This window comes from Leptinotarsa decemlineata, unplaced genomic scaffold (genome assembly GCF_025532065.1).
Source record: "Leptinotarsa decemlineata unplaced genomic scaffold, Ldec_3_MD MMD2_P_RNA_scaffold_9, whole genome shotgun sequence".
Classification (NCBI taxonomy): Eukaryota; Metazoa; Arthropoda; class Insecta; order Coleoptera; family Chrysomelidae; genus Leptinotarsa; species Leptinotarsa decemlineata.
The window spans coordinates 4167258-4182894 of NW_027412536.1; the positions used below are offsets into that span (position 1 = coordinate 4167258).

The window sequence follows — 15637 nt, forward strand, 5'->3', positions numbered from 1 at the left end:
TAATAAAATTATTACGTATCATCTAATGAAAATACAACGTAAACTAGGTATAATTCTAATGTTGATGTTTTGAAAGGGAAACACGTGTTGCGTTTAATTGTTTGTGTTAATTTATATACCTACATAAAATTTTCATTTAATGAAAATTTCACCAAACTGTTACAATGAACTTGACTATAGAAAACAGCTCTACTTCAAGAGTTGCGCATATTTTTATTTTACATATAATGACTATAGGAAATAAAATAAATGTTTCAACAAAATATCTCCCTAAGCACATGAAAATGAATGAAAACTTACTGAATAGCTAGTCTGAGTCCATCCATAGTCATATGTCAAGTCGAGATGTATTCGAATAAAATACGTTTTAATTTTTCAGCACACTTCACAATTCATCTTCATGTGGCTATAATAAGAATTTCCCAGCTCACCTTTTACGAAATCGCGTACAAACTAGCGTAAGGTTCAAGCTAATTCGTAGAAAGGCGACCTGCGATCGGATGATGTTGCCAAATCTGTCAAAAAGTCTTTAGATTGAACCGAAATATATTTCAAAGGAGGGTAAGGAAATTATTCGATCAGTAAGTAAAAATGTGTTGAAGTACATCATGTGCTAAGAACAAATAACAAAATAAATGACACGAGGCTATTAAACTTACGACTGTCGGTGAAAAACCAAAACAAAATATCTTTAGCAAAATATATATATGAAAATTGTTATCATTAAGTTACCATTAAGTTTGTAAAGCAATAATGTTTTGCTTTAGATAAAGTTCAAACGTTTCTTACACTTCTGGAGCGACGACGTAGAAAAACCTCACCTGATATATCAGAGGTTTGTCATATCCACACATTTCAGATACTTCAGAGTTTTGTACAAACATTTGATGGCCATATTTTGATAGCCCAACTATTGTTTCTGTAGAAAAATGAACACGTTTTCTATAATTCTGCAAATGAAAATAGTAGGTATAGCAAAAAATTGATTTTAAATAGGTAGAACTGTTACCACTTCATCGTAATTACAATGGCTCCGGAGTCGGATAAATAGCCGTCATAATTTTAAATCCACCGTGATACTACTATAAGCAATTTTCCGTCAAATATTTTCCAGATTCTACGGGGTGGCAACGTTGTAGAACTCACCTTCCACCTGCTATATTACAACAGGGCTTGTCCCCTGCAGAAAAATAACACTTTCTGGGCTAATATCAAAAGGAATATTGAATTATAATTGACATATAACAGAGGCATCTGTCTTCGGTGTATAAGTTCTTTTAATTCTTGGTGCTGGCCGATAAGAAGTATCGCTATGAATGAAAAATATTTTCAGTTCATAACTTGGTAGTAATTTTAATTCAGAAAAGTAAAGAAGATTATATGAAGTACTGATATTATTCTGATTTCATCTACATACTTCTGCATTTTGAAAAGACATCCTAAATTTTTTCTAATACATCAACGGCAAGTGAAAAAACAATTGAAAATTTTCTACAGGATGGTTCATTGAGAAATGCACATATATTATAAGTAGATAAGGGACACCCAGACTGTTCTATTTAATGGATATTTAATAAATAGAGGGTGATTCATTAATTTTGATCAACTCTGCAATTCACCATGTAACTTTTTCATTTTCACTCAATATATTCTTCATCCAGTATAGTGCCAATAGTATATAGTTAAAAAAATACAGGTTTGCATTCAAAATAATTAACTGATTTTATTCACTTCAAGTCAACATAGGTACTGTAAATAAAAATTTTGAAACTTTGAAACTGACTGAAATGTAACTATTTCGTTTATAGAGTGCACAACATTTTGAAAAAATTCATTTCCTGACTGATATCATCCTAATTTGTGGACCATCATTTTGAAACAAAACACATTTGCAAAAAATTGTTAGTTTCAATGATTAACTTACGAACACCTTTTATGTTCAACGAAATTATGACAGCGTTTGTCACTTTCCCTTATTCAACAATATAATATTATGTAAATAATAGTAGTTTTCAATGTAAATTATGAAATGATAAAACAACAACAAAAATTAATTGGCGCTCCGGAGCGACTTGATTCCAGTGGCGCATTTTCCTTTTCAGCTGCAGGAACACCCGGAAAAACCTGCTTCTCTGTTACTAATGTGAAACTAATGCATTGTTATCAGTATAGTTTTGTTGATTTGAAGTTGTTCAATTTTTTTCCTATCATTATTAGTATTCTTTAGTCACTAATTGTTGTATAAGAAGTCCGATAAGTGTTTTTTGTACCTGTTTGGACAATAAAGGTTTGTTTTTTTAACGAAAAAAAATTTTTATTCAACACGCTTTTATTAGCTTCACCTGTATGTAAGTATGTATGTTTGTTTGTAATTCTCAAGTTCGGGATCTGTATTTAACAGAATTATCGACATTATTGCTTGATCTATTCGCGGGCAGATGGCGCCGTACGTAACCTCCTTGATATCTGTTTAAAATCTGTTTTTTCGTTAATCAGCTGTCGCCCCCATACGAACGACAACTCTCAGAAGTTGAGAAATTTGTGCAACTAACGAGATCTTACCTTTTAACGTGTGATTCCTTACACGGATATAATTCGAACTCACTTTACATGTATTTCTTCATTTGAAAAAAGTATTTTTTTTAACACGCGCGCCTGCTGCCTTATTTGTAACCCTCCTTTGCGCGCCTGCTGCCTTGGGCGTGGTAGCCGATTTAAAGGCTCCCTCTCCGGAATCCGAAAATATCAATGGTCATTTTTCTAAACAATATACGGCTGATCATCTGAAAGAACAATTCATTCAGGCCAGTCTCAACTCCCCACACTGTAGGTTATTGGACTGACTGGTTATTGGACTGTCAGAAAACAACTACTCCCCTGGCTAATACCACGAAGAGCGTTAAATTATATCCGACAGGTGTCAGTGCAGGATTCTTCACAGAAGTTATTCCTGCATATGTTGTTGGCGATACAACTGCCGCAATATATTTTCAATTATTGGAACACACTTGCAGACCGGTTTCAGGCTGTTTGGCCACTCGTCAGTGCAAGGTATTGTATATTATCAACATAAAGTTGATGATTTCCTATAATTGAAAATCAAATTCCTTCAGAATATCATTCCTCGAACTAAGCTGAAGCATACAACAAACAACAGGTTTTAGATGATTTGATTTACATCTTCAAGTATGCCCACTGACTATATGTGAAAAATATACGGCTGATTGATCCCAAAGTTTAGATAAAATAAATATAGTTTAAAAAGTCTAAAAAACACGCTTTTATAGCATACGAAACTAAAAAATGAAAAATAAATATAGTTTAAAAAACTAAAAAAACACGCTTTTAAAGAACATCGAAATTAAAGTTAAAAATATTTTTTTAATAAGCTTAAAACAATAACGAACGAAAAATACTAGTACTATTGTGGAAAAAAAGTGAGCGCTTTGTGATATATTTTTTTGTATATCAAGCGCCCGTCGTTTTTTTCACATTAATACTAGTATTTTTCGTTCGTTATTGTTTTAAGATTATTTTTAAAAAATATTTTCAACTTTTTAGTTCGATGTTCCTTAAAAGCGTGTTTTTTGGTTTTCTAAATTATATTTATTTGAAAATTCTGTACAACCCAACCTATTTTCAAAAAAATTACATTTGAGTCAAATTCGATGTCAAATTATCAGGTAATGAAATTGTATTCTGAAATACTGAAAACATCAAAAGTATGCAAGGAAATGCAACCACAGTTACGCACAGAGGGTTGTTTTGAAATGAATCATACGTATTCGGCACTATATAGAATGAAGAATATATGTAGTGAATATAAAAAAATTACCTAACTCTGTAGTTTGTAAGATGTGAGGAATTAAATAACTGATTAATCACCCTCTATATTGCTTATAAAAAATCTGAGAGGCATTGAATATATGTTATTTAAAACCTGTCTTGGTGAGTTTGTTTCTGTTCATATTCAAAAGTGGGGTGGACACCAGACAACACTGCGAAAACGATGTAACAGAATAGAAGCGACCGTCAGCTGCTCAGCTGTTTTAGTAAATAATGCAATATTGACGCATGAGCATTACATACCGATTCCCATGCAATCTTACAGCCAAGCCAACACAAAACAAAGGAATCGTACATTCGCATTGGTACATTGGCATTACAACTGCAAGGGAAGAATGAAGAGAATGGCAAAAGTTTCTTATACTGGTGTTTAATTTTATCTCGAGTTCTATTTATTTGCTCATTTTCATTGGAAAGTACACCTCTGCACGGCTGGACTCAAGTGTATTTCCACATAAATTCATATGAATGATATATACAATTCATTGGTTAACAAATGAAAAAGTGGTTTGTTTGCAGACTCATCATTAAGGATGGAAAAGAAAGAAACAACAACCATTTTTATTCATTTCAGTTCACATCATAGTATCAACTAAATAATGCTAGAAACATTGTAGTTAATAATATAACATAAAACAAAAAATATTCACTTCAGACAAAGAAGTACTTGATGAAACGACAAGTCAGGTACATTCCCACCAAAAATCAAAAGAGGGCGACGTTCACATTCAAAATTAGGTTATGGTCATAATTTTGATGTAGATGGTTGTAAAAAAATAGTAACAGTCGAGACCAGTTAATATAAGTTGATACGAAATACTGCTCTAGAACAAGACAGGCAACTCTTGTGTGGCGGTGTGTATTCAAAGTATATTTTTCAAAAATATGTAGTCCATTATTCGGTCATCAAATTTCAGTAGTACCAAATACACACAACTTTCTTTCTTTCTTTCTTCCACTTTCTTCAACTCACTATCAAATTGATTTTTCATCCGGCTTAATGCGAACGTTTGACCATTTGTTTTGTTTTCAGCTTCAAATTTCGATGAAACCATAACAACTGACTATTATTGAAACTCGAAGTTAAACACCAACCATATGCCGCTGTACGTCAACTGTAGATAATAATTCAAAAAAAGGATTCATCCTAACATAGTGATTCGAACCGTCTGTGACGCATGAAATTTCCTTATTTGCGTAATTTCCACTTTCCAGAATTACAAAAATAACACTAACAAAAATATTACGATAATTGAAATTCTGAACAACTATTATCCCATTGAAAACCACCATTTCATATTACTTTCGAGTTGTACATATTTGATTCATTGTACATCGTTTAGCGAATCGTTCATACTTCATGAAAATCACGTTTAATACCACCATTTACTGCAAAACATTTCTTTGGTGTTGAGAAACGTGATTTTCATTATTTCATTCTACTCAATAGGTCCTTCAAACTAAATATTATCATCAACTTTTTTTTTAAATTTATATTGCAAGATGTTTGGCATTTCTATATATGTGTGTATATGGTAGCGTATATTTTATTTATAAAATGTTTCACCGAAACTATATAAAATTTAGTAGCACGATTCTCTGTAATACGGAATGTGTTACAATGAAAGTAAACACCAACTTTGTTATTCCAAACCAACCTCGTTGTAGAACCTTCTTTATATCCAAATTACGTAGTTTCCGAAAATAAATCGATTGTTCAGTCTACCGAAAATATGTTTTTCAAGGGAGGAAAACAATAATCGCACACTAGCATTTCATTAAAATTAGGAGTTCAAAATCATAATATCAAACAAATTGTGTGTAACTGAGATATTCTACTGAGATTTGTCAAATAATAAAAATAACATTAAGTATTTTCAATGATTGACTTGAGAGTGATTTAAACGAAGATGGGACAAAAGTTCAAATGTTTCTAAATTTTGGGAATATCTACAATCTGGAAGCCAAACAAAAATTAACTTTATATAAATTTGTTTAGAAGATTTAACGTATCGGTGAGACTAGCACTTAGAAACCTTGAAAGACCCCAATTTTGATACGGAATGGAAATTAAATAATTAGCCACCACTAACAAAGATCTGTCATATAGATTTTTAAAATAATTATTTTTAGACAATGTTTTTTTAATTTTCATTGATTGCTTGAACTTCAGTGGTTTTACAGTTGACAGTTGACAAAATCCGCCTCGACAGAGTCGAGACTCTGTCTGTCCCGCAACTGGGAAAATTACTTTAGGTGCTGGTTCGTTGATGGTATTGAGCACAAACATTTATCTTTGTTCGAACGGAACATAATTTTTAGCGTTAGGACATCAATATTGGCTTGCTGCTATCGTTGAATCGTATTTGGTAAGATATAGAAGAGAACTGGACGTGGAGATTGTACTTCGTCAAACTCGCAGGCATCACAGTTGATAACAGATTCACCTGGACACCACATAGCGACACACTTTGTGAAAAACTTCGTAAAAATTGTTATGAGTTGAGATTCTTGTCTAACTACTGTAATGCTGAAATCCTGTCGAGTCTGTATTGTGCCACGATTTACTGTCATTTACGATATGGGATTTTTAATTAAGATTCGGGATCGTTCGTGGAAAGGATTTTCATACTACAAAAGTCGGCAGTTTGAATAATTGCTAAACTTGGATAGAGTCATGTAAGAGCTCTTACAAAAATATGAAACTTCTTACGGTTGTTGAGATATATATTTATGAAATATGTATTTTTGTTCATAATAACAGATCAAGTTTTTATCGAATCAGTAAATTCTTGATTATCCAACCCGCTCTGGACCAAATCGAACAGCCCTCTACCAGAAAAGCCATCTCTATGTTGGACCAAAAATTTTCAAGAAATCAGTTGAAAGTATAAAAGCAGCTCCTTGATATAAATTATTTCAAATCAAGATTGAAAACCTTTTGAATGGAAAAAAACTGCCACTCTTTGGATGGATTTTATCAATGATTTTATCCCTCTCCATATATTCTTTGTTTCTTGTTCATTTTGTAAATTATTTTGTAAATACTTAATTTTTTAAGCTTTCTTTGTTATTGTATATGGGGAGATATTTTTTGTTTGTTTTTTCTTTGTATCTTCCAACAAGTGAAATATTTAATAATAATAATTGTGGAGTTTATTTGAGCCTCATATGTTTGAACTTTTTTCGTTCTGCTACATAGTAGTTTTCAGACAAGTATTTTGGAGCCAACGATGGAAGGCTGATTATACTGCAAGGCTTTTGTATATTCATATTTTTTTTAACATGTATTTTGCAGTTTCGATCCAAATGACCAATCAAAATTAGATATTTGCCTCGGCACATCAAGACATTGAAGCAAAAATATTATCGTCCCAATGCAGGCAATTCTAGTTTTCGGAATGCCTTATGATATATTACATTGCTTAGGGGAATCACAGGAATTTTCAATAAACCGTTCACAAAACTGCAACATATGTACCTACAATCATTCGTATAGTGAAACGCTTGTTTCGGTTTCATAAACTAGTGAAAATATTGTAATAAAGTGTTACTCTCGGTGTTACCTGAATAAATTATCATGGATTTTTATCGAGTTTTGCCGATTCCATTACAGATTTTACTTTCCTTTCCTGTCAATGAAATTGATTTATATTATATTACGGAGATAATTTCTTATAAATTATTTTTTTTTAAATATATTATGATTACATGAGAAAGCACCTTAAAGTCAACCTTTTCAAAACAATATTATCTCCCGCAAGCAAATTTTTTGAAAGTGAGTAACTTTTTTGTTGTGACGTTGAAAAATAAGAAATTGAAACCAGGAAGATATTTCCATGTATGAATAAATCACTAGTTGTAGTAATCGTAGATTTTCTAGTATTTGGGTGCAGATTTGAAGGTATTTAATTATGTTTTTCACAGATTTGATACCCATATTTGTAAACAAAAGAATCTAAAGATTAGCAAAAAAAATTTACAATTATAACGTTATATCCCCTACTCCGAATTAGTTATACTGCTTCCTTTCAAATATAAGGGGTGGTTTAAAAATTTTAATGACAAAGTATCCCCTGTAATAAATCACTTAAAAAATGTCAAACCCTTTGGAAAATGACGGAGACATTCAGCAAAATATACGAGCAGGCGTTGTTGAAGCTGCTAAGTAGTACAGTCTTTTATCAAAAAAAAAAAAGAGGTTAACTAAAAAGTTTTGCAGGAGTTTTGAAAATGGGTAATCTAATTAGTTTCGATGTGCTCCTATTTTGCTACCTCGTATCTCTACCGCTCGCGCTGACACATTGAAAAAATTGGGTCTAAAAGTAATTTTTTGGCAAAATCTTTCAGACTCATTGTTCTACAAAATAAAAATACAAATTTATGTAACCTTCCTTTTTTCGTGAAATAAATAATTTTTGCGTACGAGAACTGCAAAACAACTGTACATACATCTACACCAACAAAGGCGAAAATACCCTGCATGGATGAATCTAATATATCATCAGATGTCCTCATATGGGAATGTTCCTACGGGACTTTGAGGTGCTGGGAGTCTCGCACCTTGAACATAAAACAACCTCAATATCGACCAATGGACTAGAATTTTTTCAGTATATTATTTTGGCTGCCAGAAGATGACCTTTTTCGGCACCCATCAGCATCTCTTGGCTGATGGGTGCAATTAATGCCCTGCATCCATTGGAGAGCGTCTCCCAGCGATGTGTCACAAGATATCTATCAAACTACACATTTGTGTTGCGTACCTACTTGTCGAAGGTATTAGTCGCAGTGGCCGACGATCAGATTTTCATCAGACTGTAGAAAATGTACCGTGGTCTGTCAACCTTTGAGGGAATTATTCTTCACAAGGAAATCCAGGCACTGCTAGCCGAGCACATACTCTGTGCCTGCTTTGTCGCAAACGTGATCAGATTTCAGCGTTTGGCAGAGTCCCACTCTTGCCAGCTGACCTGAAAGGTCTCCCCCAAATAAAATCGGCTACGTTGAAAAGTTTGATTTATTTAAGTTTGAAATAGGAAAGCCACAATAGACTCTCGTGGGTTCCAGTGAGAGTTCCAAGATACCTACTCACTTTGGACCTACCTAGCTACCAATCAAGTGACATTCAACTGTAACTGATTACATTTATGAATTATAGTAACAACTCGACTATGCCACAAAATAAATTCCAAAGCAATGTTGCTGAAAAGAATAGAATCATTGTAATGTTGAAAAAAAAATCGCGCTGAGAACTTGAAGATCAAAAAGTCACGGAAAATAAGTTAACGCTAATAATTAATACATCAAAACAAATTTCATGGACATCCGATTCCGTAATAGTTGTTGGTAGATTCAGTTTTTCTTGTTCTTTTGACGATTCTATCTACGCGTTCAAACAAATGTAGGTATATTATCAAACTAGGAATAGGAAAAATTTTGCAAGAAATATTTTCAACAAACTCATGAAAAAAACAAGCGCAGATCATATTTTATTCTCGCCGCTTTCAGTGGCTGTGAAAAATCCAGATTTCAACAAGGTTATCTAGGTATTCAAAATTCCAAATGCTGATTTAGAAATCATTGTTAAAGCTGGAGAACGGTTCCATCTTGACTTCTACATTTGCAGTGGTGTGAAAAGTAAAAAAAGTGTTTTGGAAAAAAGTTTTTGGCTTTCCATTTTCCCATCTGAATTTTTTTTCAAAAATCTTATCTCTCCTGAATAATTTACCCCTTTCATTTCTGTAAAAGTGTTGGTGAACAACTATACACATGCATAATTCACAACAGAAGCAGCAGCACAACTGTTCCGAAAACACATCCGTTTCAGCAGTGGTATGGGACTGAACAAAATGCATAGGGATAGAAAAGAAATAAGAACGTACTATTTCCTGTCACATTTGAGCGTCCAGTTCCGGAGATGTTGTTGAAACTTATTTCTTGCAAATACAAAAAAATTATGTCAAAAAGTTTACAGATGCATAAAGGCTGGGTTGAAGTGCACTGCTATATTCACGAATTGCAGTGGTACCTATGATAATTCGAGATTACGATCACGAGATAGAGATGAAGGGGAAGAAACAGAAGACTGTTTCCGAGCGAATGTATGATGAATCGAGAACAAAGAGGGTAAAGATAAATTTTGGTATTGTGCATTGCATGTGGATTGGTCAGTCCTTACTTACTGGGGATACCACGATAAAAAACGTGTCGATTACTGTACCTCGAAATGATTTTTTGGCAAAAACGCGTGCTGAAGTATACTTTGCTGCGCTCGTAAGTAGAAAATTTTCTTTGGTCCAATTTCATATTTGTTTTTATTGTAAATTGGGTCTGAAGGGAGATATTTTCAAAAATCTACTAATACGGTGACACAAGCGTCAAAAATACGTGCCGGCAAAATTGAAATTCGGAAAGAATTAACCGAAATCTATAAAATTACTGATCTTCAAAACTTCCAGAAAATTTTCCAGACAAAACTACCGAATCATTACCTACCTATTATTGCTTCGATTTGTGTGAGCCAAAATATTAATAATATTATTATTCTGTTTCAGAGTTTGAAAATTCTCTACTTTTTATATGATGCCACGTTTATTTTTCATTCATTTATAAAATAAACCGGGAAAAACAGTATTCGTTGCATTTTTATTTTATATATCCCATCCCAAAAGCAATATTTATATTTAAAAATTTATCTAAAATGTAACTGATGTAACACAGAAAATCAAAAAATTGTTTCAGGTAGGTATAAATAGAAGATTACAAATAATGCTTTTTTAATGTATTCTTCCTCTGTCACAATTTTGCAGAATTTTTAATTTACCTCAAAAGTAGCATTTATGAAACCAATACTCCATTCCAAATTTCAATTTCCTAATTACATTCGTTCAAGAAATAAGAGAAAAGAAGACAGATTAAAGAAAAGTACTGTAAAAGGGCATAATATAATCTGTTTTTTCTACAAGAAAAATACTTTATTGTAACAACATCAATACTTGTATGAAGTGGAAAATCAATACTTCATATATCTAAACATAAATATTTCGAAAAATTAAATTTTCTTCCATGAAGACTATTAATTTCTTTCACTCAATAGCAATTCTTAAATGAAGTAATGAACAACTCTTATGTTAATAATAAGTGGTGTAGTATCAAGAATAAAGATATACTTGTGACTGAAAACTATACTTAATGTTGGAGTTTTCACCATTTTTTGATTGGGCTATTATATGCGGCATTACCTTGTTCAAAGATTGAAGAAACAAATTCACTCTCCTGAAGAAATGGAAGGCAGCTCAGAAGATTGCCGATATATTCTGGCAACGTTGGTCATGTGAGTATGTGTCATCACTAATTAAAAGAAGCAAATGACACAATGAACGGATTCCTCTCAAAATAGATGATATTGTTCTCATCTATGAACCTAACGCACCTCGGAACTGTTGGCTCAAAGGAAAAATAGTTCATCATCATCCAGCAAAGAATGGAAAAATACGTGTTGCCGATGTTATGATAGCCAAGAAAATAATTTTCCGAAGACCAGTCTCCAGATTATGTGTGTTGCTAGTACACGACCAGAACGAAAAGATGAGTAATTGTTGGTGGGACAATTACTGAAGGGGATAATGTTGGAGTTTATTTCGTTTATTGAATTTAAAATTGCTACATTCTGTATAATGATATTTATAAGTTAATTTACAGGTGAAGTCAAAACACTTAATATGAATATATTCGAATATTTGAAAAAATAGTTTTTCTTCTACGAAGTATATTCAAATCTTAGAATCAATAGCTATTCTTGATTAAGAAAAGAACACTTCTCATAATAATAATAATTAATGTTCAAACAAAAAGAAAGTTATACTTAGTAGTCGGTAAAGTTTTAAATCTTAGAATAAGTACAAAACTACTCAAATTTCAAGTATATAAAAAGCGTTAATGAAAAGTTAACTATACTTGCGGAATGGGGAGATGATGGTATACTTGAAATAACAAGATTCAACTTCAATTCAGTGTAGCTTTTCTCCGTGTAGAGAATATTAAAACATAATTAAATGAAAATTTTGATCAAATGCGTGAATGTAAACAAATTGAAATGAAAAAATGTTTTATTTAATCCCATTTCTGTCAACAGAGATCAGGGTAGTTATTTACAATGTAATTATCTTGCTTTATCTCAAGGGGTTGTTGCTCATATACCTATTGAGTTTATCGAATCTGAACATTATATCAAAGTTTAAGTAAAACCAGGATAAATATATGAAGAATACTCACAGTCTAGAGCAGCAGAACATGTATCGTGAAACTTCAACAGGTTTCTCGAAATTCCTTATCACATCTCAGGTATCCGAGCATCCCACACCGCAGTCAATGGACGCGGAAACCAACAAGCCAAGAGAATGAAGATCCACAATAGAGGCACACAATCAACAGCCACTAAAAAAGGTAAACATTTACATTTTATGGTTAGTGAGCAAAGAAACGATAAGCTAGAATCTTAAATAGGGCAATTCGAAACATATAAAGAATCGTTACAAGATAATTTTCAATATTCATTGTTGAGAATGGTATATTGGGTAATGCAACGATTGAAGCAGCAACAATACAATTATGATGGGGTCCTACAAAGGACTCGCCATCTCAAAAGTGACTGATATGTGAACGCATTTTTTGTGAAATATCTGATAATTCAAGGTTTTTATTTGAAATTGGATTTTTTATGAACATAGTTCATGTCATAGTTCAGGTCAAGTTAGTACAATCAATTGATTCAGTTTGGTTACAGTTATTACAGTTTGGTACTTTTCATTGGGTACTCATAAAGATTTGAGTCCAGTTTGAAAATAATAGTTCAAGTTATGAAGTAAAGTATTTATAGGTGAGTTCTAGAAATGGGTAACCTTTTTCGATGTCTACCTTTCCAACAATATATGAATAATGAAAAACTTCCAAAAACATTACTTGTATAAATAATTCCTATTCCGGGGATAAAAGTAATTATATTCAATTCATGAACATCAGACCGTGTATTAAAAAATGTATGCAAAATATACAAAGTAGTTGATAAGAAGTGGGGATCCACTTTCAGATTGAAAGATTCTTGTGAGAGAATATTTATATCAATAAAAATGTTAATTGTATTTTATAAATGGTGAAACATAACTAGTATGAATTTAAAATAAACCTAGATATTCCTTTGAAGCCTGAAGAATAATTATAGGTTATTTAGGATAATTATGTACAGCAATGTATATTATTTCTCTATTTCAAACTGGTCTATAGTGGTAATGATTTTTTCATCTACTATTTTCTTTTGTAAGTTAAAGCATTGCACGGAATATACCAACTTGGCCAACATAACTATGATCGGCTTATCAGATATAGGATGAGCTTTCTAAATTTTGATATGGTCACATTCGAGAGTGTTCTTGAATGTTCTGCAATAGATAGAAAGTTCAATATTATTCCTGAAAATTTCTCAAAAAGTCCCCGAAAGTTTCCCTTATTATCTTCAGGTAAAAACGGGAACCTTCTTCAATGATGTGAGATGGAGGGCTGCATCACCAAAAACATCGTTTCAGAGTTTCAACGGCACGCACATTATACATTTTTTTTATAATATATATGTATTGTATACTCGATTGAGAATATTTTAGGCAATTCCAACCGCTACCTTATTTAACAAAGGCAGCACAGCTTTTCATTGGTCCAATCTTAGAATGAAGAAACAAAAGAAGTTTATCAATGAGTAGTCTCGGTGAAGACCATTCAAGAAATTTTCATCTGGTCTAGTATCGACAGAAAACTCAAACCATGAATAATCAAATATAAAGGGCGCGGCGGCCCGTTTCTCTGAAGCTGAGCTGAGCTGAGCTGAAGCTGAGACCAGAACCCAACAGGGATGCAAAAATAAAATCCAATACCGGATCTGATCAGTAAGTAGTACTAGAATTCGTAGCAACTTTTGAACTATTGATTTTTCAACAAGAACAACTATGAGTAAGTAGTAGCTACAGGGATCCCGTTCAGGTTATACAGAAAGCTCAAACCACGAATATACTCGGGATCAAATGAATCATCCATCTAAAAAATTGAAGAATAATAATTTGAAAAATATTACCTTGATATATTGCATCAAATTGTGCAATGTATAGGAAACAAATGTCTTAGAATGGAGGATGAATTTTCTGATATCAAATGTGACATTATTCTGATATCTGAAAACTGGCAGGATGATTTGAAAATAAAGGAGATAGTACTTGAGAATTTTACATTGGCCAATGCCGAATCTAGACAAACCATGGGACATTGTTATATATAAGAATAATGAATGTCAACTGTCTCTATATAAGTTAGATCTGAATGACCTCTCTGTAGAAGAATTATCTGAGTGCAGTAGCACATGAAAAATATATTGGTGTGTTAGTAGTTTATAGACCTCCTGGTAGTGATCTCAAACTATTTTTAGAATGTTTTGCAAACGTGTTGAAAAAAGTTGCTTCTCATTATAAAACTATTATTGATGGAGGTGATTTCAGTATTAATTTCTTGGAATATAGTAATGGCAGGGCACTCTTTGAGGATTTGATGGGATGGATGTTATGATATATCAGTAACAATAAGGTCTCCAACTAGAGTGACTGCAATTTCTAGTACTTGTGTAGACAATATTTTCATAAGCTCCAATATAAATGACTGGCGATCAGAAGTAAAAAATCTGAATCTGTCAGACCATTTCTCTCAACACTTGGCATTCAATATCAAATATAACCTCAAATCTGCTCCTCAACAAGTATTCGCGAAAATTCCCAGAACAGAATACTCTGAAGTTTCTGAATCAGTTGGAAGAGGAACAATGGGAAAATATTTACACCGAAAATAATATCAATAATGCCTGGAATAAATATCATCAGTGGTTTGATAGATTCCTGTTTCCCTATTCAAAAAATACCCATTAAAAAAGAGCTGAAAAGATAATTTGGTTTAACGAGGAACTTCTGCATTTAAAGCAGCAATTAACTCTTATATCGGATTTAGCAACAACTTACGGTAAACCACCATGATCTGGGTTATCTAAAGTTGAATATGCCAGTGTCAAAAAAATCGTTTTTTTTTTTAAAGCCAGTTACACCTGCAGATGTTGAAATATTGATTGGTAATTTGAAATCTTTCAACTCATTTGATTTGATGAAATATCAAATAACCTACTGAAAAATCGTATGCAGGTTTATGTGAACCATTGGCTTTTCTCATCAATCTTTGTTATTCTGAAGGAAATTTCCCAGAATGTTTGAAGTTAGCTGTGGTTCTGCCATTATACAGAAAAGGTGATTCTGATTACTTTTCCAATTATAGAGCCATCAGTTTATTGTGAAGTCTCTTTAAATTCATTGAAATGACATTACTAATCAACTCTCATCATTCTTGTGGAGTCAAAGACTGTGATCCAAAAATCAACATGGATTCTGTAAAAATATAAGCACAGAATTTGCTCTGTGTGATTTTCAAAAATGTCTTGTAGACAATCTTGATAAGGGAAAATATGCTCTTGGTCTTTTTACTGACTTTTCAAGGGCTTTCGACTTAGTCAATCATAGGTAGTAAGTTAGAATCGTATGGACTTAGGGGGATACCGTTAAAATTATTTGAATCATATTTAAATGTCAGAAGTCAGGTTGTTAGACTGAATGAAGTTCTGAGTAGTTACCGTGAAATAAATCAAGGTGTACCTCATGGATGTGTATTGGGACCGTTATTGCTTAATATATTTGTAAATGATGTAATCAGT

General features: G+C 32.5%; 1 protein-coding gene and 1 long non-coding RNA gene across 5 annotated transcripts in view; one reads left to right on the plus strand and one right to left on the minus strand.

Annotated features, from left to right (window-relative positions):
* The window catches only part of LOC111503797 (tripartite motif-containing protein 2), a 117127-nt gene that overhangs the window by 74816 nt on the left and 26674 nt on the right, over window positions 1-15637 (minus strand). For 2 of the 4 annotated variants that reach the window (XM_023158208.2, XM_074170470.1), the window contains exon 2: window positions 12124-12285. In XM_023158208.2, the coding sequence (XP_023013976.2) occupies window positions 12124-12143 (20 nt within the window). In that variant the 5' untranslated portion in view covers window positions 12144-12285. Of the gene's footprint in view, window positions 1-300; window positions 462-12123; window positions 12286-15637 lie in introns of those variants that run through there. The other 2 variants (XM_023158210.2, XM_023158207.2) reach the window with 1 other exon arrangement.
* The window catches only part of LOC141480469 (uncharacterized), a 29042-nt gene continuing 25558 nt past the window's right edge, over window positions 12154-15637 (plus strand). Inside the window, exon 1 of the long non-coding RNA XR_012464362.1 lies at window positions 12154-12294. This is a non-coding gene — a long non-coding RNA (uncharacterized lncRNA). The remainder of the gene's footprint in view (window positions 12295-15637) is intronic.